General features: G+C 44.5%; 1 protein-coding gene across 32 annotated transcripts in view; it reads right to left on the minus strand.

The window, feature by feature from the left end:
* RAPGEF1 (Rap guanine nucleotide exchange factor 1) overlaps nt 1-26,747 on the minus strand; it is a 142,092-nt gene that overhangs the window by 48,628 nt on the left and 66,717 nt on the right. For 20 of the 32 annotated variants that reach the window (XM_070595345.1, XM_070595344.1, XM_070595362.1 and 17 more), the window contains exons 2-5: nt 22,943-23,082; nt 22,249-22,362; nt 17,489-17,667; nt 13,252-13,408 (exon numbers count right to left, since the gene is read on the minus strand). In XM_070595345.1, coding sequence (XP_070451446.1) covers nt 13,252-13,408; nt 17,489-17,667; nt 22,249-22,362; nt 22,943-23,050 — 558 coding nt within the window. In that variant the 5' untranslated portion in view covers nt 23,051-23,082. The remainder of the gene's footprint in view (nt 1-13,251; nt 13,409-17,488; nt 17,668-22,248; nt 22,363-22,942; nt 23,083-26,747) is intronic. The other 12 variants (XM_070595366.1, XM_070595358.1, XM_070595353.1 and 9 more) reach the window with 1 other exon arrangement.

The raw sequence follows: 26,747 nt of genomic DNA on the forward strand, positions 1-26,747 counted from the left end.
CTTGTTTTTTTCAATTAGAACGCATTTTCCCTCAGTTTGATGAGTTTTGATGATCGCATATACCCGTATAAGCACCATTTAAAAAACACAGAACATTCCACCACTCTCTCCAATCAATCTGTCCCACCCCAAACACGTTTTTACTTCTACTTCTTAGATCATTTTTGCCTAGAACTTGATATCAATGGAACCATACCGTATATACCCTTTTGTGTCCATCTTTCTCTTTACAGCTTTATGGATATATAATTCACATGCCATAAATCCAGCCATTTAAAGTGTACAATTCAATGATTTTTAGTCCGTTCACAGAGTTGTGCAACCAACAACACAATGAATTCTAGGACTTTTCATCACCTCCAAAAGATACTCTGCAGCCATTAGTGGTCCCTCCTCATGTTCCCCAGCCCTCCAGCCCTACACAACCACTCCTCTCCTCTCCGTCTGTGATGTGTCACCTTCTCTTGCTCAGGAGAAACATCCAAGTTTCTGTGTGCATGAGGTGCTCCTTGTTTGCTGAGTTGTATTTCGATGTATGGAGAAATCCACAAATCCTTTATCCACTCTCCTATTGATGAACATCTGGTAGGACCTACTTGTGCTTCCAGCATCAATGTCTATTTCTAAAGTTACAGAGCGGGCAGCAAAGGATGCAATTGGGTAATACAGCACCGTGTCCCTAAATCAGACTTCAAAGCCTCTCCAAACTCAAAACACCACAGACAGGAATCACAGCGTATGTGACAAGACAAAGAGTTAATATCCTTCCTGGAGCAAGGATTCTTTCAAAAACACGAAAACTAGAAAAAAGATGAATATATCAAAAGAAATATCAAAGAAGAAATTTACAAATGTAAACACCTATGGTCAATAATCATTAGAGATTCTCCAGCTTTGATGGTAATAAAATAGAAACTTCCAGACATGGTGGATCAGAGTAATGCTTTGGACAGCCTTTGTAGAGGATGACTTATCAGTATATATCAAAACCCTTAAGCATTTCTTTTTTTTCTTGAGGAAGATTGGCCCTAAGCTAACTGCTGCCAATCCTCCTCTTTTTGCTGAGGAAGACTGGCCCTGAGCTAACTTCCATGCCCATCTTCCTCTACTTTATATGTGGGACGCCTACCACAGCATGGCTTTTGCCAAGTGGTGCCATGTCCGCACGCGGGATCTGAACTGGCAAACCCCAGGCTGCAGAAGTGGAACGTGCGCTCTTAACTACTGCACCACTGGGCCGGCCCCTAAGTATTTCTTTTTATGGTAATTTAGCCCAAGGAAAATGTCATGGATGTGTGCAAAAATTAAGCCACAAGGGATGGTCGTCACAGCATTATATGTAATAGAGAAAATTACACTATTCAATATTCCATAATTAAATACTCAATACATGTATAGAAAAAATACGGCTATGAAACACCTGTTATTTTCTTGTTTTTGTTTCTCTGCTTTTTCTAAATTTTCTACAATGAACATGTATTACTTCTGAAACACTAATTAAAAAAAAAACCAAAAACCTAATGGCATCCTCCATATAACCAGATTCAGCGTCACACCACTCTAATACCCGATGCTTATTCTCAGAGAAGCGTGGAGAAGCAAGATCTCTAAGAATCAAGTACTGGAAGGAGAAAGGAGAAGCTTAGTACTTTCCTGTTATCACAATTTAGAAATTAAATAAAATACCACAAATACTTAAGGAATAGCTACGTAGTTGATGATTACAGACAAGATAAGAAGGTGAGATGAGAGACTAGGTAATGCCAAGAGACAGCAAGCAGTAAGGAGGCAGCCCCCGCCCCCTATGGCCTGGAGGAGGACAGGAAAGGCAGCTGTCCTCAAAACACATCACCAGCCACACAGGAGAGCATCGTGGCTTCAGAGGGAGTCAGAGGACCAGAGCAAAGTGCCCTGGCAGCCCCACATTCACGGTCACTCTTCTTCACAAGCAGGGCAAAAGGAACAGAGAGAGCTCTGCATACTTGCATTTGCTGACATAGGAAAAAATTCTACTAATTCTTCATTGGTTCATGAGCAATTAAAATTAGAATGTCATCTTTCTAGAGAGGCAGCCGTGTGAACTCAACTAATGAATGATAGCAAGAGAACCAGGGAATGACAGGCACACGTGTGCAAGTGTGCACCCGAATTCCAAGATGCCGTCACGCTGGCAGCAATGCTCCCTCCCGCCAGTGCGCCAGCCTAGGCTTGAGGAGGGTGGAAAAGGGGCGGGCAGTGGCGTGTATTCACCACCAGCCTTCCACCCCAAACAGACTGGCCAGAGGCCTTCAGTCTCAACTTGCCTTCACTATCAGAGACGGGAGAGAACCCTCAGTAGGTGCACGTACCCGGCTACCAGGCCAACACCCCAACCGCATTCAGAGCTGCCCATCTGTAACTTGGTGAGAGCTCCACTCCTCCTACTGAAGGCAGAATTTCTGAAACGGACGTCAGACTTTTCAATCCTCTTGAGGCACAGGTCAGGAAAGACTGAGAAAGACAGCACCAGAGTACGTGTTCACTGCTCGTGACCGCAGACTAGACAACTGCCATTCACCAGAAAGCAGTTTCCAAAAGCCAAAAAGGTATTTGGAAAAGTACCTTTCTAAATACATAATACTTTATTTCCACATTCATTTTACTCATATTGAAAGTGATCATGGAGATGCTTCTATCTTAAATGACCTTCAACAAGTCCAAGTACAGCTCTGGTGCTCATGTAAGGAACAGTCCCATCCGTGCTCGTCTTCTCCTTGGCACTAAGACCCCTGACTCGCGGAGGGGACACAGGCAGGGCTCCCTACGAGGTGCCTACAGGCAACACCGATGTCATAACTCTCACTGCCATGCTGCCCCTGCCACAAAGGTCCTCAAGGGCCACACCATGGCTGATGTCCTCTGGGTTCACAGAGGGAAAACAGACTTTAACTAAAAAGTGCACATTCTACAGCCTGTGGCCTGCTGCTCCTGCTCATGCCCCATCCCAGCCTGTCTCTGTCTATCTTCTATCACTTTCTGGCCCTGTGACTCTCCTGGGTTCAGGGACCGGAGCCCAGGGAGACATATACTTATGGCCACAGCATAGCCCCTTTACTGGTTAGCTGTTCCATGACACGTTCTTCACTAAGTACACAGAATATAGGCCAGTGGGGCGTCTCCTGGAACTGAAGTGGCATAATAAAATCACAGGGGTGTCTGGTGTGATTTTTTTGGGGAAGATTAGCCCTGAGCTAACATTTGCCGCCAATCCTCCTATTTTTTGCTGAAGAAGACTGGCCCTGAGCTAACATGCATGCCCATCTTCCCCTACTTTATATGTGGGACGCCTGCCATAGCATGACTTGATAAGTGGTGTGTGGCCCACACCCAGGATCTGAACCAGCGACCCCCAGGCCGCTGAAGCGGAACATGTGAACTTTGCTGCACCACCAGGCTGGCCCCCCCCAAAAAGGGACCTTCCCTGCCCACATCCAAAGTGGGTGTGAAGCAGCAACAGAGCAGAAGTGTCTTCCTTCTCATACACAATCAAGAAGAGGCAGAGTGCTAGGCAGGTAAGATGCAGAAGTGGACTAGGGTGGCGAGTGACTCCTGAAGTCACTCCTGGGGGTTTGCTCCCAGTCACAAGGCAGCCATCTCAAATTCTACCCGGGGATGGGGTGCTGAAGAGACCGACAGAGAAGCAGTGCTGGGCCAGGTCTGTATGGGGAAGGGGCACCACGTAAAAACTGGGCACCTTTGTGTCCAAGATAATAAAACAATATAGTTGGGACAAGACACTACAACTCAAACAACAAAAGCTGGCAAGAGTCACCCCTCAAAGAAAGGCCCTAAAGAAGCTTACAGATGTTGAAAAACCTCCTCCTGACCTTTGTAACTAAGCAGAGCGGCCGGGATGAGAAAGCACTCGTGGGCCGGGCGGGAGATGCTGCCGCTGTCTCTCCTGGCTTGGATGGGGGCGTTTCTACACCCTAAAGTCCTTGAGAATGAAAAAGCAGTAAGTGTTTGGGGTAGCGCTTCATTGAGCAGATTTATTAGAAAAAAATACTTAAAATATTTTAAGTAAAAATACTTAATTTTTTACTGCTCAGAAAATAGGTTGGGGAGGGGTTATTAGAGGAAAGACAGATATTTACTTTAAACCACCCTATTGTTTTAAAAAACAACAACAACAAAAACACTTCCAAACCCTGAATGTATGAAACTAAAATAGAAGTGTGATGATTTTTTTGACTTAAAAGTATATCCCACACAATTCCTATCGGAAAAATTTCTACTACACATAACTCATTGTTTTTTTCTCTCTCTTCCTTCCTCTCCTCCTCCTCTTTAAAGCAGTGGAATACTTGAACCACTGCAGATAGTAAGTACTCAAATACACGATGAATAAGATGAACCTAACCGTGTAGCCACACAAAGACGAACTATTTCAAATGACTGTGAAACGACAGATAACCTGAAGGTCAAAAATAACTCTGAAACATCTTTAATAATTTTTTAATAATCATATTGACGGAGGTAGTTGGTGGTGTTATTCAGAGACTGTTGTGTTTGTATTGTGAGAAAAAGCAAATGAGTCATTACGTATGTTGTTGAAAACTGGGATTTACGATGTGGGAGGAAGAAAATTAAGATGTAAGTTTGATGGGGTTAAGTAGAAACCCAGTGGTCCTGAATGTGAATTCGAAGTACTTGTATAAATTCAAGATGTGCTCTGTCTCAAAGAAACTAAACACGTGACCAGCTGGTCGCAATGAGGAACCTTTGTCCTCAGTGCGGTCTCCAAACACCACTTCCCAATAAAGGGAATCAGGGCTCCCTAAAGGAACGGCTGATTCCAGTTCCGTGGTAAGAACGGACACGATGACTTGTAACTCAATAATAAAAAGACAACCCCTTTAAAAAACGGGCAAAGGATTTGAATAGACATTTCTTCACAGAAGATATACAAATGGCTCAACATCAAAAGATGTCCAATATCATTAGCCATTAGGGAAACACAAATCAAAACCACAATGAGATACCCACTAGGATGGCTATACCAAAAAGACAGATAACAAGAAGTGCTGGCGAGGATGCAGAAAAACTGGAACTCTCACACACTGCTGGTGGGGATGTAAAATGATGGAGGTGCCTTAGAAAGTAGCCTGGCAGTTTGTCAGAAGACCAAACATAGAGCTACTACTCTATGACCCAGCAGCTGCACTCCTAGGTGTGTACCCGAGAGAAACGAAAACGTACATCCATACAAAAGCTCGTGTATGAGTGTTCACAGCAGCACTACTCATAAGTGCCAAAAGGTGGAAACAACTCAGATGTCCATGAATAAATAATATGTGGTACATGCACACAACAGACTATAATTTTGCAATAAAAAGAAATGATGTACCAATACATGCTACAACATGGATGAACTCTGATAGAATTAGGCTAAGCGACAAGAGCCAGTCACAAAAGGCCACATAATATATAATTCCATTTATATGAAATGTCCAAAATAGGCATATCTATAGAGACAGAAAGTAGACTGGTGGCTGTGTAAGTCCAGGGGGATAGGAAGAAATGAGGGGAGGAATATGGGGAGAGTATAAAGGGTACGGGGTTACTTTCTGAGGGGATGAAAATATTCTATGATTGATTGTGCTGATGGTTGCACAACTCTGCGAATATACTAAAAATCATTAAATTGTACACTTTAAATGTGTGAATTATATGGTATGGGAATTATATCTCAATAAAGCTGTTACACACCCCACGCCCCACAAAATACAAGCACCAGATGAGCCTGGAATATCTTTTCATACCAAAAAGTGAGAAAACTATCAAAGACTTCTAGGGTCATGTCAAAATGAACTCAGGAAACACCAGAAGTAGCTTTCACTAGCCAAGGTGAAACCTGAGAATCATTAAGAATCATTAACTGTGGGGCCAGCCCCATGGCCTAGTGGTTAAGTTCAGAGCACTCCGCTTTGGCGGCCCGGGTTAGGTTCCCGGGCACAGACCTACAGCCCTTCTCAGCGGCCATCCTTTGGTGGCAACCCACATACCAAATAAAGGAAGACTGGCACAGATGTTAGCTTAGGGTGAATCTTCCTCAGCAAAAAAAAAAAAGAAGAAGAAGAAGAACTGCAATGGATGGAACATATGGAGTAAGTATAAATTCATGAGTTCAAAATGATATTTTAAAAGACTCATCAGTCATGTTAGAGGATGCGAGGAAACACTCACTTTTTTTTTTTTTAAAAGATTTTATTTTTTCCTTTTTCTCCCCAAAGCCCCCCGGTACATAGTTGTATATTCTTCATTGTGGGTCCTTCTAGTTGTGGCATGTGGGATGCCACCTCAGCGTGGTCTGATGAGCAGTGCCATGTCCGCGCCCAGGATTTGAACCAACGAAACACTGGGCCGCCTGCAGCGGGGTGCAGGAACTTAACCACTCGGCCACGGGGCCAGCCCCACACTCACTGTTTTGATAACTGGTAAATAAAGGAAGGAATTAAGCACCGATCCTGCCTTTCCTCTGAGAATTGTAACTCAAGATAACCATAAATTGATAAGGGGAAGTCTCTCTTTTAGATGAATTCTAGCTAAGTAATGATGAAAGAACGGCGGAAAGATTAGAATGTCATCATTTTGCAAGCCCTAATGAATGAATGGATCTAGGCAATAACTATCAATGGCTATTAACATCAAAAAGGGAAAGCTGCTCCCCATGGACACATAGGGCAGCACCTAGGAAGCATTCTTTTAAATACAAAAAAAAATTCGCATCTGATTCAGCTGCTAGTTTTACAGGAAATTTAAGGGAAAGAGGAGCATGCTAACAACACCGCAAGATGTAATCAGCAAATCCAGAATGTGGGAGACTTTTAGGAGCAATCGTCAGTGCCGTTGAGTCAATTCCGACTGCCAGTGACCCCGTGCGCAGCGGAGTGGAAGCCTGCCCGGTCTTTCTGCGCCATCCTCTCACCTTCCGGGGCTCTATCAGACAGTGCTCTGCGGCTATTCATAGGGTTTTCCTGGCTAATTTTTTTGGAAGTGGGTGGCCAGGTCCTTCTTCCTAGTCTGTCTTAGTCTGGAAGCTCTGCTGAAACCTGTCCACCATGGGGGACCCTGCTGGTATTTGAAATACTGGTGGCATGGCCTTCACCACCACAGCAACACAGAGCTGCCACAGGATGACAACAGGCACCCACGTGGTGTGGCTCCCTGACCAGGAAAGGAACCTGGGTCACTGTGGCAGTGAGAGTGCCAAATCTTAATCACAAAACCACCAGTGCTGGCCTTTAGAAGGAATAATTCTTCCTAAAAGAATAAGTTGCGGGGGCCGGCCCAGTGGCGCAGCAGTTAAGTTCGCACGTTCCGCTTCTCGGCGGCCCGGGGTTCGCTGGTTCGGATCCCGGGTGCGGACATGGCACTGCTTGGCAGCCATGCTGTGGTAGGCGTCCCACGTATAAACTAGAGGAAGATGGGCACGGATGTTAGCTCAGAGCCAGGCTTCCTCAGCAAAAAGAGGACTGGCAGTAATTAGCTGAGGGCTAATCTTCCTCCAAAAAACAAAACAAAACAAAACAAAACAAAACAAAAAGAATAAGTTGCAAGGAGAAAAATACAGAGAAGGGGGAACTTTAGACACATATTAATGAATTACATTGCATGGACTTTATTTGGATCCTGAAGTGAAAAGCAAACCATTTAAAAACAGAAAACTAGGGCCAGCCTCAGTGGCCTAGTGGCTAAGTTTGGCATGCTCCACTATGGTGGCCTGGGTTCAGTTCCTGGGCACAGACCTACACCACTCATCAGTGGCCATGCTGTGGTGGTGACCCACGTACAAAAAAAGAGGAAGACTGGCAACAGACGTTAGCTCAGGGAGAACTTTCCTCAGCAAAAAAACCCAACAAAGTACACCCTGAAGGCCAAATCAGTGCAGGGCTTGCTCTTTTTTGTAGGGCCCTCAAGGTAAGAATGCTTTGTTACAAAAAATTAAATTAAAACAATTAAACAAACAACAAAGAATATGAAACAGAGCCAAATATGCAACAGAGACTCCATGTAGCCTGAGAAGCTCAAAATATTTACTGTCTGGCCCTTGACAGAGAAAGTTTGCCTGTTCTAAAGACAGGTACTAAGGCATTTACAGGTGAAAGGATATGATGTCTGGGGTTTGCTTCCAAATAACCCAGGGCAGTGGGTAAGTACAGAGGAAACAAGACTGGCTGTGAGTGAGTAACTGTGGAAGCTATGTGATGGGCCTTCATCAGACTATTCTCTTTTTTCCAAATGTTTGAAATTTTTCACAAAAAAAATTTACAAATAGGCTGAACAAAGAATAAAAGAGATGGCTTATCAGAAATGTCAGTGTGGCTGAGATAGTTACTTGCCCCACAATATCTGTTCTTCCTTATTAATGGAATTTGAGCTGAGCGTGTGACCAAGTTCTGGCCAATAAAATGTAAGTGAAAGTTTTGTGACGGCTTTGAGGAAGAACTCTTAAATGGAGAAGGCACAACTTCCTACTCTCTCTTCCTCCTTGTTGGCTGGTATGTAGTCATAAAGCGTGGAGACTGAGCAGCCACTGTGGACCATGAGGTGGAATTCATGTGCTAAAGATAGCAGGAAAGCAAGGTGGGAGAAGACCACATCCCTGACCGTTTTGTGAAAATGTTTCACAGTACCCTTGGACTGCCCATCTCTGGGCTTCTTCTACACGAAAGAGAAGTAAAGTTCTATCTTTTAAAAGCCAGTACATACAGTAGTTCCCCCTTATCCATGGGTCCGCTTTCTGCGGTTTCAGTTACCCACGGTCAACTGAGATCTGAAAACAACACTATGCCACAACGCCTACATCATTCATCTCACTTCATCTCATCATGCAGGCATTGCATCATCTCACATCATCACAAGAAGAAGGGTGAGTACAATACAACACAATATTTTGAAAGAGAGACCACGTTCACATAACTTTCATTAGAGTATATTGTTAGAATTGTTCTACTTTACTATCACTTATTGTTTACCTCTTACTGTGCCTAATTTATACATTAAACTTTATCACAGGTGTGTATGTACAGGGAAAAACAGTATACACAGGGTTCGGTACTATCCGCAGTTTCAGGCATCCACGGGCAGTCTTGGAACATATCCCCTGTGGACACAGGGGGACTAAGGCATTATTTTGGATTTCCTTATAGTCAAATCTAATCCTAACTGATACAGTCAGGAAAACATTTCTTTCAAAGTTATTGCTGTTATACAAAGTGAGGCTGTTACACAAGCCCAATTTTGGGTGGCAATGGTTAAATGACAGAACTGCAGGTATTCTAAAGATTTCCCCCAAGGGTGTCAGTGTAAGAAGGCTTCTTTCTTTCTTTTTCTTTTTTTTTTTTTTTAAAGATTTTATTTTTCCTTTTTCTCCCCAAAGCTCCCCGGTACATAGTTGTGTATTTTTAGTTGTGGGTCCTTCTAGTTGTGGCATGTGAGATGCCGCCTCAGCACGGCCTGATGAGTGGTGCCATGTCCACGCCCAGGATCCAAACCGGGGAAACCCTGGGCCACCGCAGTGGAGCGTGTGAATTTAACCACTTGGCCACGGGGCTGGCCCCCTATTATTTCTTTAATTAAAAAAAAAAATGTGGGTGTTAATGGGGGAATGGGGACTGGAGGTCAGGGAGAGACTCTAGGTCTGAGAATGGAGATTCCTGGAAGGTCGGTAAAGAGGATAAGGCAGAGCCCAGGGAGACAGGGACAAAGTTGTACATCTGAGACACGAAGAAAAGCTGACATTTCAACGGCAAAGTTATGAAGAGTTGGGTGTTGGTTTTGAAAGGACAAACTGGGGTATCTATTTGACCTTGAGGAGCTTGGTCCCTGAACAGCCAGGTCCTAGGCTGGGGGTGGCTCCTGGAGAAGTGGGAAAATGAGGGCCTTTCAACTCCTTTCTTGGAGAGCCATTGTGGTCTCTGAGCCTCAGGCTCCCACTGGGAAAGCACCTGCCTGGGCCAGATCAGAAAACAACAGAGGTCTATATTTTGAATTGAGATTTAGAAAACTACGTGAAAAAGGGCCAGGATCACTGTCAGGGATTTGTAAACTTGAGCCCTTCGAGAAATGAACATTTCCACAGTTAACACTACTTACCAAAGTACTGACTGACCATTTACTGGGCACCTAGCACTTACCAGATACTTTATATACATGACCTTACTTAATCTTCCTTCAAATCCTCAGGGTAAATATTTTAAAACCTACTTGAAACTCAGACAAGTAACTTGCCCAAGGTTACAGAGCTAACAAGTGACATTTACGTAGGGGTTTAAATAATAAATGGTACTATGCATTCAGGGACAAAAACAAAGTAATCCTGTTCTAAAACACCTTTTCAACCCTTCAAAAAAAAATTCCAGTTAACAACTGAATGAGTTACTTGAAAGATGGTGAGTCAGTTTAAAGGCACGTGCCAACGTTTCTCCTCCAAGTGGGATGACGACATCCTCATGAATGTATTTTATTTCTGCACAGTCCCGTCCCTCCCAGCCGACCGGGGCTCTCTCACACCACCAGGACATGGGCTTATAAGGTGTCCTAGGCCTGACGGGGACAGTGAGAGAGCCTGGAAGCTGGTGGCTTGGAGGTAGGAGCACACTGAATCCTGTGGGCTGAACCAGGACCCTCCCTCCTCGTGGGAGGCAGCTGAGAGGGAGGTGAGTGTAAGGTCAGGGGTCCGGCAGGCCTGGGGGCGAATCACGACCTTGCCACTGACTACTGGTCTGCCTGAGCCTCAGTTTCCACACCTGTGCAGGGGGTGATCACGCCTACCTCGGAGAGTCGTTATAAGCATTAAGTGGGTAATAAAGCTTAGCTACTACTATTATTAGACTTTAACAAGAAGCGTCAACACGATACCAGTTAATACAGGCCAATTTCTGCTCATCCTTCAGGCTTTGGTCTGTGGCTAACCTCGGAGAAGCGTCTCTGATCACCCTCAAAAAGGAGGGCACCCGTACACCCAAGTGAGGTCATGTGCCATTTTTCCTTCAGAACACTACTCTCAGTTACAGTGACAGAATACACGTTTTCGTCTGCTGTCCTTCCCCCACTTTAGACCGTAAGCTCCCTCAGGGCAGGGACCCTGCCAATTTCATCACTATATTCCCAAGTCCATCACACCGCCTGGCACACAGGAGCTTCTCAATAAACGCTCCTTGAACAAATGAAACAAGACTGAATTTACAGAGCTCCTCACCTACACAATCTTTCTTCTGGCTAAAATATTTTTAAAACAATTGTGGAAAAGTTACTGGCTTTCACACACTGACAGGGTCATAATCTATAGGTTTCTCTCTCTCTCTCTCTCATCCTAGTCAATTTGAAAAATCAGAGAAGTTTTTCTTTCAGACATCCTTTTAACAGATACGGTGGTGCATCAATGATTCCATAACGGAAATCTACTTGGGAATGTCACAAAGCTCTATGCATAGAAACTCTCTCTCTTCTATGTTGGACATTCTCACTTGTTTTGAACGTCTCATCATAATCAATTTAGTAGAAGGAAATCTTAACAATGTCACCTGAAAAGTAACAATTATTAATAATAGCATTTCCAGACGCCAGGACAGGAAGAGCAAGGGGTGGGTGAGCCAGAACTCCACACACACTGCTGATGAAGGGTGACCCAGGCCTCACCTCGCTCTGCCCTGCTGGCCTCAAAGAGCTACTGGGGAAATCACAGGGGATGATGTGTGGCTGTGCTCCGAAGCCTGAAAGCGACAGGAGGTCTTCCATAACAGCCACCCTGGCTACATCCTTAAGTCTCACTGGCCCAAAGAAATAACGTAGGACCTAATCAACTCTGAGGATGAAGAGAACCTGGGAGCTATCAGAGGAAGTTTTGATATCATCTAGACAACTCTCCCTGTAAACGAACTCAAGAGAGTCCCCAGCGTCACAGCAGCCCTGCTTAAACGGTGCTGGAGGCGGAAAGCCACCTAGACTTCCCAGCCAACACAGCTCATGTGGAGCAATCTGTAACGTTGAGCAAGGCCTTCTGAGCCTTCCCTCTGTAAGTTTTACCCTTTGGGGGTCCTTATTCTACTCTCCAGGGCTCTGGTGGATGTCAATCCAAGGAGGCAGCTTTCAGGAATCTGAGAGCATGGTTGAGAGGGGAAGAAATTTTTTCTGACTTAGGGTAAATGCCTCAGCTACGATTTTGGATTGAAGGGTCTAGAAAGGAGGAGGACAGAGTTTTTTCAAGCAAAGAGATCTGTTTCTAAAACATACATCCAGCACCACATAATTAATAACAGACAGCAGCTAAGGCATGGGTGTTTGGTATGCGCTAGGCACTGTTCTAAGAACTCTGTATGTGTTAACTAATTTAATCCTTCCTACAACCCTATGATATACGGTACCATCACTGTTCCTATTTTACAGACGAGTCAGCTAAGGTATAGAGCACTTGAGTGAATTGCTCAAGTTCACAGACTAGCAAGTGGTGAACTTGGGGTTCAAACCTGGCTGGGCCCAGGCTAGCCCTCCTTCCACTGCATTGTATGGTCTCCACTTTCCCACTGCTCACAGGCCCAGTCCTAACCCATAAGCTGTCACCCGCTTCATGCCCTATACTCTGCCTTACTCCTCATCCACTAGGGCTTATCTTCTCAATTAGGGTTTGTCCCTCGAACCCCAGTTCCAGACCCTCTGTGGCCTTCACTTCCCACTTTAGCTATGATTCATTATTTCCTACTAAGCTATTTCTAACTTCCCTGGGTAGCAAATTCACAGACCACATCCTGGATATCAAATACAGACAGATTCATTTCTTACTCATCTCAATATTGGTTTTTTTTACCAAGAATCCCAGAAGTTCTTAGAACATGAAAAGGTAGCAGTTAACACACTGGGAGTCAATGCAGAAACAACTGCCTTTGCATTTTGTCTTAGCTGGCAAGCATGCACAGCCAGAGCTGTAATATAAAGACTCACTGAAGGTTTAATACAATGCTCAGTAAAGGCTGATTGCTTCTGGCAGCTTTTCCAACTATTGGGACGAGTACTCCAAAGGCTTGTATTGCTGTAAGAGCCATTTGTACGAGAGAATTAAATCACTAACAGAGAGAGCAGTATACCAAACCAGAGACACTGGAAGACATTCATTCTAACGTGTTCAGTCGGGAACAAGTTGTCATGTGATAAGCGTCCAGTAGGGAGGCTGTTCTAGGTCCCTGGCTAGGGCCGTGGGACCTGCGCCCGTACCTTCACTCCATCCAGCACAGCCTTGATGACCCCCTTCACAGTTGTCACCATCTCTTTATCTTCTGAGTTCACACCTTCTAGCATCACTTGGTCAGACCAACGAATGAGGTTGGCAAGACTCTGGTACACTCTGCTATAGCAGGAGGAGAGGGCTGAGCTAGAGGGAAGAGAAGATTTTTAAAAAGAATGTTAAAAATCTAAAGCCTGACCATCACTTTAAAATATCTGTTTAGCACAGAACCAGTTTCTCACGGACTAGGGCCCGTTTCTCGATGGTTCCTTCTGTAAAGCCCGCACCTCCTTTTGATAAACAAACTTTTCTTTCCTGAACCTATCTCCTCACATCCAATTGTGCACCTTCATATTCTAGCCTATTATAAAATATTTTTTGTTTCCCCAATACAACATAAAAATTCCATCACAATAGTGAATATGCTTTTTTGAACTTCACGTGCTCCACGAGACTCCGAGGACGTCTCTCGGGGAGTACCGCATCTTCCCCTCCTGCTGGCTGCTAATCACTGGACTAGGTGAAAGCGTTGTTTTGAATTAGACTAAAAGTCACATCAGATGTGTCACGAGGAGCCAAGAGGTTTGGGGAATTTTAGCAGGGAGGATCCTTTAAAGGAGCAGCCTTTAAACATAAGCTCAAACAGACCCATAATTTACTAGCATTCCTTGTAACCTGCGCTCGGCCTCGTCATCCTCTGCACTGTAGCCACGGCTGAGACGTCACAGGAATGGACTAAGGAATAGTCTTTCAAGAATGACAAATCAGAGGTGAGGAGAACTTGGCAGGGGGGGCGGGTACCAGCTACACTGTGATGCCAACACACACAGCAGAAGCCCCGAGTGCTTATGGATGCCTCAAGGATTATACAGTGGCAGCCAAAATGAAGACTTTATCTTCTACATATTTTTAAATAACTAAAGATAATTTTCCCTAGGAACTATGGAAAGGATTATTTGACCATTTTAAATATTATGTATTACAACAGAGGAACAAAAGTATGGAAAATTTTGTGGGCTGCTCCTTTTTCACTCAAAAAAAAAAAAAAAAAGAATGAGGCAGACACTTAGGAGCCAAAGACATAATTTTGAGAAAAATATATAATAACGTAAGATATGATTACAACAGGTTCTAAAAACAAAGCTATTTAAAACAAAAACCTGAGCAAACAATGCTCTAAGGAGCGGTTCTTCAGAATAAGGTAAGGAGAGAAGAAACCTGCAGGAGAGCTGAAGTTTCCATTTAGCCAGTCATCCCACTCTGAGCACGTTCCAACAGGACACAGGAAGAGTCAGCAAGAATGAAAGCCAACTCCTCAAGTCCCATTAGAAACAAGGAAAACTGTCAACAGGGGCCCCGAGAAAGCTAGGGTTTGGCTGCTTCAGAGGCTAACACGCATGACCAGCATTTGGTGCTGGCCCTCCTCTCTCAGGAGAGGACTGAGACGGCCAAACAGCAGCTGCGGTGTTTCCCAGGGCTGGAGCGCAGGTGACGCCATCCTGAAGGGGGGTGCGCTCCTGGCAACTCTGCCTCCTTCCTGGCAAGGCCAGGTGGGGCCTCTTTAAACAAAGACTGCTGCCTTCCACCGATGGCCCAGGGGTATTCCGCCCAAGCTTCACACTGTTAACCTGCCGGCAGTAATCAGATGAAGGGGGCACTTAATTATATAAAATTTAATTTCTACCTGCACTGAATGCTAAGCTTCCCTGAAAGCACCTAAAGAACGTGGCAATCGGGTCCCTTCACACTGGCTTGGAAGCAGAATACCCCTCTGTGTCAAGGGGCTAAGATGTCAGGAAAGGAAGCAGGCCCCTGTACCGTGAAAATGCTGTCCAGTGGACCAGTCTCTGCTCTGTTTCTGAAATGTAGCAAAGCCATCTACACTGAGGGCGAGCACGGGCCCTGCTCTCAAACACCTCTGGGGGCTCCACTGTGCAGACACCTCCATTCACTGCTCACACTGAACAGCCAGCTGCTTCTCTGAAGGCCAGTCCACCCGAAGGACCTGCCTGCTGGGCCCTGACCCACGAAAGAGGCTCTGAGCAGAAGGCAGAAAAACACCTTGCCAGCTTGCAAACTGCACTGGGGGAAACGAGATGATGGAAGCAATCTAAAAGAAACATGTGAGGAAGCATTTCGATCATCTCAGGGAGATTAATAAAGTATTATCAATTGGCTTTGGAAGAATTTCAGGAGGAAAAATCCCTTAAATGGTGTTAGCCAAAGGACTACCAGAAAAAAATCATCATTCCTTATGGCCACGCCCAGGCATTTCTCTTTTTCCCTCTAGGAAATTGTTATACATATTAAACAATTTTTATCAACTATAAAATAATTATAAAACCTCCCCCATACAGAAAAATACCCTAAACCATTATCAGAGTACTTGACCAATTATTCCAGCACTTGCATGTCTAGAAAGTAACTTCCCAAGCAGAGCTGCTGGCTAACGCTCCAAAGCAACAATTCCAGCAGCAACACACTGTCAACACTATTAGTTACAGGATTGAGCTGGGGCGACTCTGTCCTGGACTCTCCCAAAGAGGCTTATTAGCTCCTGAGGGTGGCGGGCTGAGGTCGTCCGCCTCATTTCCCACGGCCACTCTCTCAGTGCCCCAAGGCAGTCACACCCTGCCCACACGACTACCGCATCTCCTCCCTTCCAGGAACGCACCTCGCCCCGCTGGCCTCCTTCTGCCCTGCTTAACCCCTGCCCTCACTGCTAATCCAATTCCCAGCCTTCCTTCAGCTCCGGCTCCATCACCCCTCCTCCAGGAGTGTGACTGGACCACTGCAACTCTCCTGCAACTCACTCTCCCTCCTGCAAAGCCCAACAGAGCTTCCGCTCACACGATAAATTAGCATTTTATCATAGGTGGGGGAGTTGATTTTTTCAACTAGATTTTAACTCTTCCATGGTAGGGACACCACATAAGAAGAGGTGAATGAGAGCATTTCATAAAAAGCCATCTACACATCAGACCCTGGCACATTGTCAGGCACATTCCCTCAAAGGGGAGCAGCAGCGAGCCCCTCGACGAGCTGGGCACTGGGGTAACTATGGAGAGACACAGGACCTGGTCTCAAGGCTCTCGAGACCAGCACACAAAGCACTACACGTGTGGCGACTGAACAGGGCCCCGAAGGGACTCACATCCTCAGAGCTTTCCCTACCCGACAGCAGCATGGCACGGAAAAGTGAAGATAGCAGCAGGGCAAAGACACACCAGTGCTTTATCCTCCCGCCAACTAGTCTCAGTGAGCCCCCAGCCACAAGACCAGAGTCTACAGGGGTCAGCTGAAGCTCCAGGGTGCAAGCCGCAGGGCAGACAGCTTTTTGGAAATAAAGACACTGTTTGCTTTATCTCCCAGAAGAAGAAAACTATGCACTTCATTGCCAAGGTCTGAAAACAGCTCATAAAAGCTTAGCCTCATGGGGCTACATGAGCACTAAACCATCTCGAGGAACTGAAACAGAGATGCGTTTATTCTGAACAGGTAACAGGGAAGAAAAACAAAGCCAGCAGGCATCTGACAGCCTCTCAAGAAAAAGCTCCTGCTAGGCTTTCACTTAAGATTACATTTAACACTGCTTTTCTTTCTGTACCTAACAATAACTATGGGGACACGCTGTTCACTAACCTTTAAGAGGAAAACGCACTCTAGCAACAAAAGCATTCCCCGACAAGAGCTTCCTGGGCCGAGGGCTGACTTCACCCGCCATACCCGGCTTCCGACGAACCCAGGTGCCGTTTGGGAAGTCCTGGCTCAACACATTTCAGTGTTGCACTAACTCATGCTCTTATGGGGTTCTTCTCTATCTTTTTTGGCCTAATCCTCTAAGCAGGTGAGGTCTTCAACAGGCCAGATATTGGCAGGATTTAATGTCATAATAAACTATGGTTAACCTAGGGTACTAGGAGAAACGAGTCCAAATCAATGGGATTATTGCCAATGAGCTCGTGCAAAGAAATGACCACAGACTTACACGGTGATTACATCCCAGGGGATGGCGGAGATCTCCCTCAGCGTTGAGGCCTCATGAGTTAACAATGACCTCACCCTCAGGAGAGCATCAGGTGACAACTGTGGGGGCAGGGAGAGGGCTCCTTTCCCTCCCAAAACTCCTCACTGTTCCCAGAAACCTTCAGTTTGAGGTAACTCGGAACCAAGACTCCTCCAGACCCCGACTGCTCTGACACAGCCACGGGCTTCAGAGCAGCTCACCTGTGTTGAATTCGAGGATCGCTCTGCACCAGGGGCAAGATGGCCTCCAGCACCTTGCTGGCTGACCCTGGAAGCATCTCCAGTACCTTCTTATCAATAGCCATTTTGTCCACAATGGTCTTAAAGTAGCGCAAGGCACTGACAACTTCCTTCTCCTTCTCTTCCAGCCAGCTCAGGTTCTGAAAGGAAATGTTAAGCATAAGGAAGGAGGAGAGAAATTAAAGGAAGCTATTTAAAAATAAATAAATAAAATTTTCTGTAAACTAGCTTGAGACTGACGCGAATGGGAAAGGCTTCTTGCAGCAGAAACCAAGCCATGTTATTTTTCTAAGGATTGCAATCAGGATACAGAGGCTAGACTTGAAGGAAGAAAAAGGGGGCTTGCACCAAGAAAGGTTGGTTAGATATTCCTGAACTCCCTTCCCGGAACAGAGTCTGATTTGCCCTGAAGTCTTGAAAATCTGCTTCTCCTCCTCTACCGCACTGAGATATCACCACTAATCTCTTTAAGTGCAGTGAGGACTAATTTGCTGATGGCTGTAGGATGCTCAGAGAACCAACATTAAGTCCCACGGTGCATATCTATCCAGTAAATCAAAGCAAGAAACCCCAGGCCTTTCAAAGATCCAAAGGACTGTGTAAGACTGGTCAGAGGTAAGAGGGTTCAAAATCCATTCTCCCAGGACTCCTTCCTAGCTTCCCACATTCAACCCAAAGATGCAGGCCTCTCTCAACGAAATGACACGGCTCTCCCAAAGGACCTGGGAACCCCAGGGTTGGAAGGTGCGGGATGCTCTGGGGTGAAAAGGTGAAGAAGCTGGAGCAGATGGCAAGGAGCCAGTCACTACTTGTGCAGCGACTGCTAACAGCCTTCTGAGTGCCTCTGCTCCAGCGGAAGCCCGTCTAGGAGGAAAATAAGATGCAGAGCCCCGCAATCCCAGTACTCGAGTCACCACGCCCAGACCTTTGCTCCTTCACTGTGGGGTACCCTGAATCCATCGTCAGTGGGTGTACACACCGCTTTGGTTCCTTTTTCCAATCTCCCCCTACGTCGACCCTAATGTCAAGGACCCAGGTCCCAGCTGGCTGGCAGAGGAAGGGGAATCAAGAATAATCTATAAAATGGATAAATCCAAAAAGGGGTAATCCACTCAAGTAGAATCAATTACATGTGCAGTGCAAATTAGGAGTTCTGTGTATGAGGAAAACTGCCACCTGTGGGCTCTTTGAGGTCCAAGAATACAGAAATCAAAGCAACTGAGGGCAAGAAGATAACTTCTAGAAAAAGTAGGTTTAAATATTACTCTATAAATATAAAAAATGACATATAATAAAAAGTGATTATGATTCTGAACACGAGCTCTTTTCTTCTAAAATGATGGAGAATGTTATTTTAAGTAAAAAAATTCAATAGTGGAGGCATTTATTTTACAGGACTATCAAAAGAAAAATATATAAATTGATCGAGAAGTAAAGAGCTTCTTTAGTCAGACAACTTTCAAAGACCTGATTTAATTTCTCTCAAAGGGGTACTTGCCAAAAGGTACCGTGTAGACCAAGGGGGAAAGCAGCCCTTCCGCATTCCCGTCACTGCAGCCTCTTTACCCCTGCCTTATTTCTCTCTTGTCACTACCCGACATGTTTGTTTATATACTGTCTGTTTCCAAGAGGCCAGGCACTGCTTCTTCACCTCATGGACAAGAGCTTTCTGCTTTGCCATCACCTACCCAGGGCTGAGTATGAAGGAATTGTGGTTGTCTGCAGACATCAAATGTGACTAAAACCAGGGTGGGCCAGTCTGGCTAGAGGACTGGGACCACACCACCACCCTGTTAGCACACCGGGATGTGCAGGAGCCAGCGATGATGAAACATGAGGAGGAAGCAGGAAACATTTTAAGAAACTGTGTCATCAGGTTTGCTAGGGAGATGCGGGCCAACCTGGGGATGGGAGGCATCTGAGATGGGGAAGGCACTTCAGAGCAAAAAGAGCATTTTCCTGTCACTTGCAGAGAGATCAAACGAGCCACTGAAGAGCCAGGCGGCCCTGGGCTCCTAATAAAGGAGCCGACCACTCAGTAGAGTCAGATTTCATCCACCACTCTCCAGCAAATTCAACTCCCAGAATTAACGGCCTCTGAGCGTGCTGCACTCCCCCAGCCCTTCAGCTGTTAAATCTGGCTTCTTGCAGAATGTAGCCAGCAGTCAAGAGTTTACAGTGAGACACCAGATGGAGCGCTCACTGGAACTGGGAACTCCAGGCCTTGGCTTTGCTGAAGCTGATCAGCTGCACCCACCTGCACACTCCTCTTGCCTGGGGGATTAAGTGCCACCATTGGTCCCAACAAACCTGAAAACTCCACGAGGCTAGCAGTGGGGGTCGGGGGAGGGCCCAGATGCGAGGCCACCAGTGGGTTTGGGGACCAATGGGCTTCAGGCTCCTCACCTGCAAAATGGGGGGAATCATACCTGCCCCGGGTAATCTACAGAGGACAATGCTGGGGTCTGAATAAGAATGTATATGTAAGTATTTCATAAAGTTTAAGGGGAAAAACAGATTTTGATTAAGAAAACTTGGGCCAGAGCCCAAACTCTCAGTATATTGGGAATAATAAAACACACAGTTATGGTGAGAGGTAAATAAGACAGCATGTGAAATCACCCAGGACTGGGCCTGGGCAAAGGGAGACCCTCAGAGAGCTGTGGATGAATCTGAATCTGTACTTCCATCTAGCTGAGCTGCAATTTCCCATGTATTTAAACAGGGAAAGCCATGCGCATCAACTGGGATAAAAAGAGAAAGTTTACAGAAATACTCTCTAAGTGGCAGGAGAGCTAGTAAGTAAGAAATAATTAATGATGATGGCAAACGACAGACCTATTATAAGATTTTCTCTGCAGAGTCTTCTGGGTTCACACACCCTGGCAGATTCCCCAGCACTTCCAGTTCTGCCTGTGGGCCTCTACTACACAGCAGGTTTGGACTCACTTTATCTCATGCAGGTGACTTCGAGCAGAGCAAAGAAATTCAATCCATTTTAAAGGGTGACGACCAAAAACTGGGGTAACATTCTTCCTTGGGTGAAGATTACACCTACAGCTTCTTGCTACAGAACAGGATTTCTGAGCTGTGGCACTACTGACATTTGGGGCAGAGAATTCTTTGTTGGGGGGCCAGGGAGCTGTCCTGTGTACTGTAGGATGTTTAACAGCATCCCTGGCCTGTACCCACCTGCTTCACTTTCCTGGTTGTAACAACAAAAAAAATGTCTCCAGTCATTGCCAAATGTCACCTGGAGTTTGCAGGAACCCCACCAAGTGAAGGGTACTTTAGCATCAAATTTTCCCCCATGACCCCTCTTGGAGTAATGAAGAAAGGGGGAAAATTCCAAGAACAGAGTGGCTGCAACAGTTTCTTAACAGAGTTCAGTGGTAGATCACATTTGTTAGTACAGCATTTTACTCTGGACTGCCTGAACTCGTGTGGGATGACAACTGGCACTCTTCTTGGAGTTTAGTAGTATACTCAGCTCCAAGAGGTTGCTAAACAGATTGTAATAAAAAATAATTGTGGTGCAGACCAAATCCTCTACTTTAGTACTCTTCTTCAATCTGGAATTTAGATCAATCTGGCAAACACTGAATATTTCACTCTTGCTCTTCAGCCTCCTTTTGTTAACAGATGGGCCAGGAAAAACGATTATTCGACAGAAGACTTTTGGATTTAAAACCTTTATTTTTTCCACTTTTAACTAGAATTTTAAGATATTCTGCTGGTCAACATAAAAACAAAAATAGGTGCACTGCCAAAGTCAAGAATTGCGTGTCTATGTAGCAGGGTGGTTTTTGCCAGTGGCATTAAACTCAGGCTCTAACGACAGTTCACTACAAACTACGCTCTGGACAATCAGTAGAGGAGTAAGGATCTGTTTGTCTATACGGCTGGTTTTTATTTTAGATTGCTGAGCTTAATTCTATTTTTATGTTTAGTTATGTGTGTGGGTTAACATTTAGATTTGTGAGATATTAAAAAATAAACTCTGTTTTTCATAAAGAATAAATGCAGCATTGTAAGATTTTCAACTTGGATGTCAGATGGCCTTCATTCAAATCTCAGCTTCACCACCCTTTTTCTGTGGGACTGTGGCCAAACGCTTACTATGTCTATAGCCTCAGTTTCCTTTTCTGCAAAATAAGTTTCCACCTCCCAGGGTTGCTTTGAAGATTAAGTAAGGGAAGGGGTATAGAACGCTTAGCGTGGGGTTAAGAAAGGCGAGAAAAGTGCAAGCACACAGAAAGAGCCCGTGGCTCTGAGAGCACTTGGCTCTGTGGCAGCCTCACCACCCCCCGTGGGTCTTGCGAGCTGCCTCACAGAGCGCCTTACACTTCAGACGCCCTTCCTTCCGGGCTATGCAGATCATCCTAGCAGCTCAAGGAAAGAATAGCTGGTCTTGAGAGATGGGACTCACCCACTTCCCCCAGAACCCGTTGGACCCAAGCAGCACACCCAAACCAACCCCAGAAAGGATCCCTGAGCTTCTGCCATGGAGCACTGAGCTCTCTTCAAAGACCATGGGGCCTGGATAAACTCTCACTTTTACCCAAGGTCCCTTGGACTTTTTCCTGAACAATGAAGCCCACAGTTGCCACCCAAGTGAACACAATGATACTGCAATAGATGTTTTTCATCCCCAAAACCATAGGCCAGGATTCTGCAGTAGAAGGCAAGGCAAACCCAATTGTTCTTAACATCACACTGACCTTCTGCCTTTGAGACCTGGAAGCCACAGCACTGGTGGACATAAATTCTACTGCCTGCTGCTCCAGATCCAAGGGGATAGGGTAGCCCTCTGGTAGATATCTGTCTGTTGCCTCCTGGAAGAGAGGAAACCTGGATTCCTACAGAGCTTGAAATGGCCGTTTTAGGCTGAAGGGAGGGGTTGGTCAAAATCAATAGCGTTTCAACACATCTGGTTTGACTGGCCCTGTTGAAGTTACTAGTGTTTGAGGACATCTTTGTCTAGGTTTCAAGGATTTTGCATGTCTCAGAGCACGGGCCCTAAAGCCAAATGATGGATGTTCTGGACATCACAATCTTCCCTTATGTGTGTGCGCCAGGGCAACACGGGGCTCTTTGGGACAGGGAGGCAGCATCCCGGGGTGTGAACATGATGAGCTGAGCTGTTTCAAACGCCCAGAGGATGACACGTGTGGAAAAGGAGCACTGTCCTAGCTAACTGAGCTTGACTCTGATTAACATGAGAAACACTCACCATCCTAAAGGTTCATATTTCACAAGGACGCTGAAGGCCCCGCTTGGAACCATGGAATGCTATGGAATAGGTGTTCTGTACTGAAAGCTCAATCCTCAGGGAATGAACTTAAAAATAGCACAAACTCATATTGCTCGAAGCAGGCAAAGGCCAGGAGAAATGCCTAGAGAGAGTCAGCTTACTTTGTTCACAGGCTTCTCCGGAATTTTCACAGACACCTCAGCTGGTTTTCCCTTCTTTGATGGCGTTCTCTTGATTTTGGGTGAGTGGAATTTGTCCATCAGCTTCATGGTGAAGGAGGAGAGATGAGAACGCTGAGAGTCTGAAAACAGAGGGTACTAATTGTTAGAGGCAGAGTAGGAAGGAACTGTGGTTCACTGACCTTTGGTGGAAATGAGTATCGTCCCAAAACAAACCTTTTTCCCTGGCTGTTCAGAGTTACAAAGGAAAGGAAATATGGATCCACTAAAACATTTTGGCTTGCATATTTCAAGTTTTGCAATTTCTATCTAGCTCAGGTTGTTCAGAATTACGGAAGTCAAAGGTAGTCAGAATGAGTATGGAAAAAGAACTTGCAAATATTTCCAAGTGTCCTTATAGAGTTTGTATGACGATCTAACCAGTGTCCAAGGGAACGGGCTAAGAAGAAAGAATACCAAAGCAGAATCGCAGAAGTGGAGGATGTAAACACTGGAAAGGAAGGCCCTTTTGACTCAACCGCCTCATTGTTTGGTTTAGGGAACTGCAAAAGTGACATGGGCAAGGCCTCAGAGTTGGCAGTGGAGGTGGAAATAGAACTAAGGTGTTCAAAACTCTCTGGGACATAGTAAAAGACTGAATGCTTTCTCTCTGAGATCAGGAACAAGACTAGGGTGTCTGTTCTCACCATTCCTATTTGACGTTGTACTCTAGTACTCCAGCAAAAACCATCCAGATTGGAAAAGTGGATATAAAACAACCTCTATTTGTAGATGATATGATCTTGTATATGGAAAATCCCAAGCGATCCACTAAAAAACTATTAGTACTAATAAACAAATTCAGTGAGGTTATAGGATACAAGATCAATATACAAAAATCAATTGCATTTCTGTACAGTAGCAATGAACATTTCAAAATGAAATTTTAAAAAGCTTCTACTTACAATATCATCAAAAAATAAAAGACGTAAGCATAAATTTCACACAAGAAGTGCAAGACTTAGTCACTGAAAACTATCAAACATTGCTGAAAGAAGTTAGAGACTATCTAAATAAATGGAAAGACATCCCATGTTCATGAATCAAAGACTTAATATTGTTAAAGTGGGAATATGCCCCAAATTGATCTACAGATTCAATGTAATCCCTATGAGAATCCCATCTGGCTTTTTTGCAGAAACTGACAATCTAACCCTAAAATCAGTATGGATACACAAAGGACCCAGAATAGCCAAAACAATCCAGAAAAATAATAATAAAGTTAGAGGACTCATATTTCCTGATTTCAAAACTCACTACTACAAAGTAACAGTAATCAAGACAGCATGGTACTGGCATAAGGATAGGCAGACAGATCAATGGAATAGAATTCAGAGTCCAGAAATAATCACATGTGTCTTTGGCCAACTGATTTTTGACAAAGGTGTCAAGACCATTCAGTGGGGGGAATGAATATTCTTTTCAACAAATGGTGTTGGGACAACTGGAGAGCCACCTCCCAAAGAATTAGTTTGGGCCCTTACCTCACACCATATATAAAAATTATCTCAAAATGGATCAAAAACCTAATTGTAAGAGTTAAAAATATAAAACCCTTAGAAGAAAACATAGAGATAAAATTTTTGTGACCTTGGATCTGGGAATGGTTTCTTGGATACAACACCAAAAGCCAAAGTGACAAAAGAAAAGAACCAATAAATCAGATTCATCAAAAGTAAAAACTTTTTAACTAGACTTATTATGGTGATCATTTCACAATATATACAAATATCGAATTATGTTGTATACCTTAAACCAATATAATGTTATATGTCAATTATACTTCAGTAAAAAAAATTTTTTTGAACATTTGTGCTGCAAATGATTATCATCAAGAAAGTGAAAAGACAAGCCACAGACTGGGAGAAAATATTTTCAAGTCATACACCTGATAGGGATTTATACACAGATAATATAAAGAACTCTTAGAATTCAACAAGAAAAGACAACCAAATTAAAAATGGGTAAAGGATTTGAATAGATATTTCTCCAGAGAAGATATACAAATGGGTAATGAGAACTTGAAAAGATGCTCAACATCATTAGTCATTAGGGAAATGCAAATCAAAACCATCATAAGTTACCACTTCAAACTCACTAGGTATAATCAAAAAGACAGTTAATACTAAGTGTCAGTCAGGACTGGGGAACCTGGAACCCTCATACAGTGCTGGTAGAAAATGTCAAAGGGTGAAGCTCCTTTGGAAAATATCTGGCAGTTCCTCACAAGATCAAACATTGTTCTATGGCCCAGCAATTCTATTCCTAGGTAGATACCCAAGAGAAATGAAAATATGTATCCACATGACTTGTACACAAAAGTTCATAGCTGCATTATTCATAATAACCAAAAGGGGAAACCAACTCAAATGTACAAATGTCCTTGAATGAACAAAATGTGGCAGACCCATATAATGGAAAATTACTAGCCAATAAAAAGAAATGAAGCACTGACACACGCTACAATAGGGACGAATCTTGACAACATTACACTAAGTGAAAGAAGCCAATCACGAAAGACTGCATATTGCATAATTCCATCTACTTGACATATTCAGAATAGACAAACCTAGAGAGACAGACAGTAGCTCAGCGGCTGCCTAAGACTGAGGCGAAAGGAGAGGGATGAAGAGGGGCTGCTAATAAGCATGAGGTCTCTTTTGGTGGTGGACAAAAACATTCTAAAATTAGAATCCGGTGATGGTTCCACAACTAGTCAATTACTGAAAAAAAAAAATTGAATTCTACACTTTAAAAGTCTACCATATATGTGAATTATATCTCAATGAAGCTGTTTAAAAAAAACAAAAACCCACTGAGCAGTCTTCCCTCATCTCGCTATTTACCACAGAGATTTTCAGTGTCCAAAACTATTTTAAGTGATTTATTTATGTGCTTGCCTCCTCACAAGAATGCAAACTCACGGAGGGTCGTACCTGCCTTGTTCATGCTGTTCATGGTATCCGGCCCATAGAAGACGCTCAGTAAACACTCATTCAACAGACGAACAAATCAACCAACAAAAACATACCCATGAAAAGGGCTGCTTCTTTTGGAACATTAGGAATTCACAGAAAATACTTGAAAGCAGTTGAAAATTAGGGAACAGATCATGATCCTATGCAATGGAAAAATAAATATCGGTAGTTTTAAAAATAAGAAGCACTTCCTCTTTCATTTTTTCCAGCAATTTAGTACTTAAAAACCCTTCCAAATGAATGACATAGCACCTTATATGACAGGCCTGTCTGTCACTCTATTAGTGTTGCATGTGACCTAAAAGTTCAAAGTTCAATTCATTTGTCAAGGACCTTCCAGGTGGCAGGCAGGATCAGATAAACTATCTGTTCTTTAAAAATTATCTAGGAGCCCACTGCACTCTGGACCAAAGAGAAATGCCAGGGCCTGACCTTCGTTCACATGTGAATCAAACCAAACACGGCTTCACAGCTGTCTGTCTGCTGGCCAGAGCTGCAGGAAGCCCTAAGACCCTGAGCATGGACGGAAATCCACAGGGAGCTGGTGCACCTCTCTCCTCACCTGCGGCAGCTCAGCACAGGGTCAGGAGGGGCTCTCAGCACCAGCCTTTGTGCGCCATAGTCAGCCCTGGGATTTCTCCAGCTGCCTGCCCTCTGCCCTGCCTCTTCTTCCCCACCCAAGAAGGGCGGTCCCGTATAGAGTTTATATTTCCTTCCGGATACTTCAAAATGATGTGACCAGTCTAGTGATTCACGTGGTGGTTAAGACA

The sequence above is a fragment of the Equus przewalskii genome, chromosome 26 (assembly GCF_037783145.1).
Source record: "Equus przewalskii isolate Varuska chromosome 26, EquPr2, whole genome shotgun sequence".
Lineage (NCBI taxonomy): Eukaryota > Metazoa > Chordata > Mammalia > Perissodactyla > Equidae > Equus > Equus przewalskii.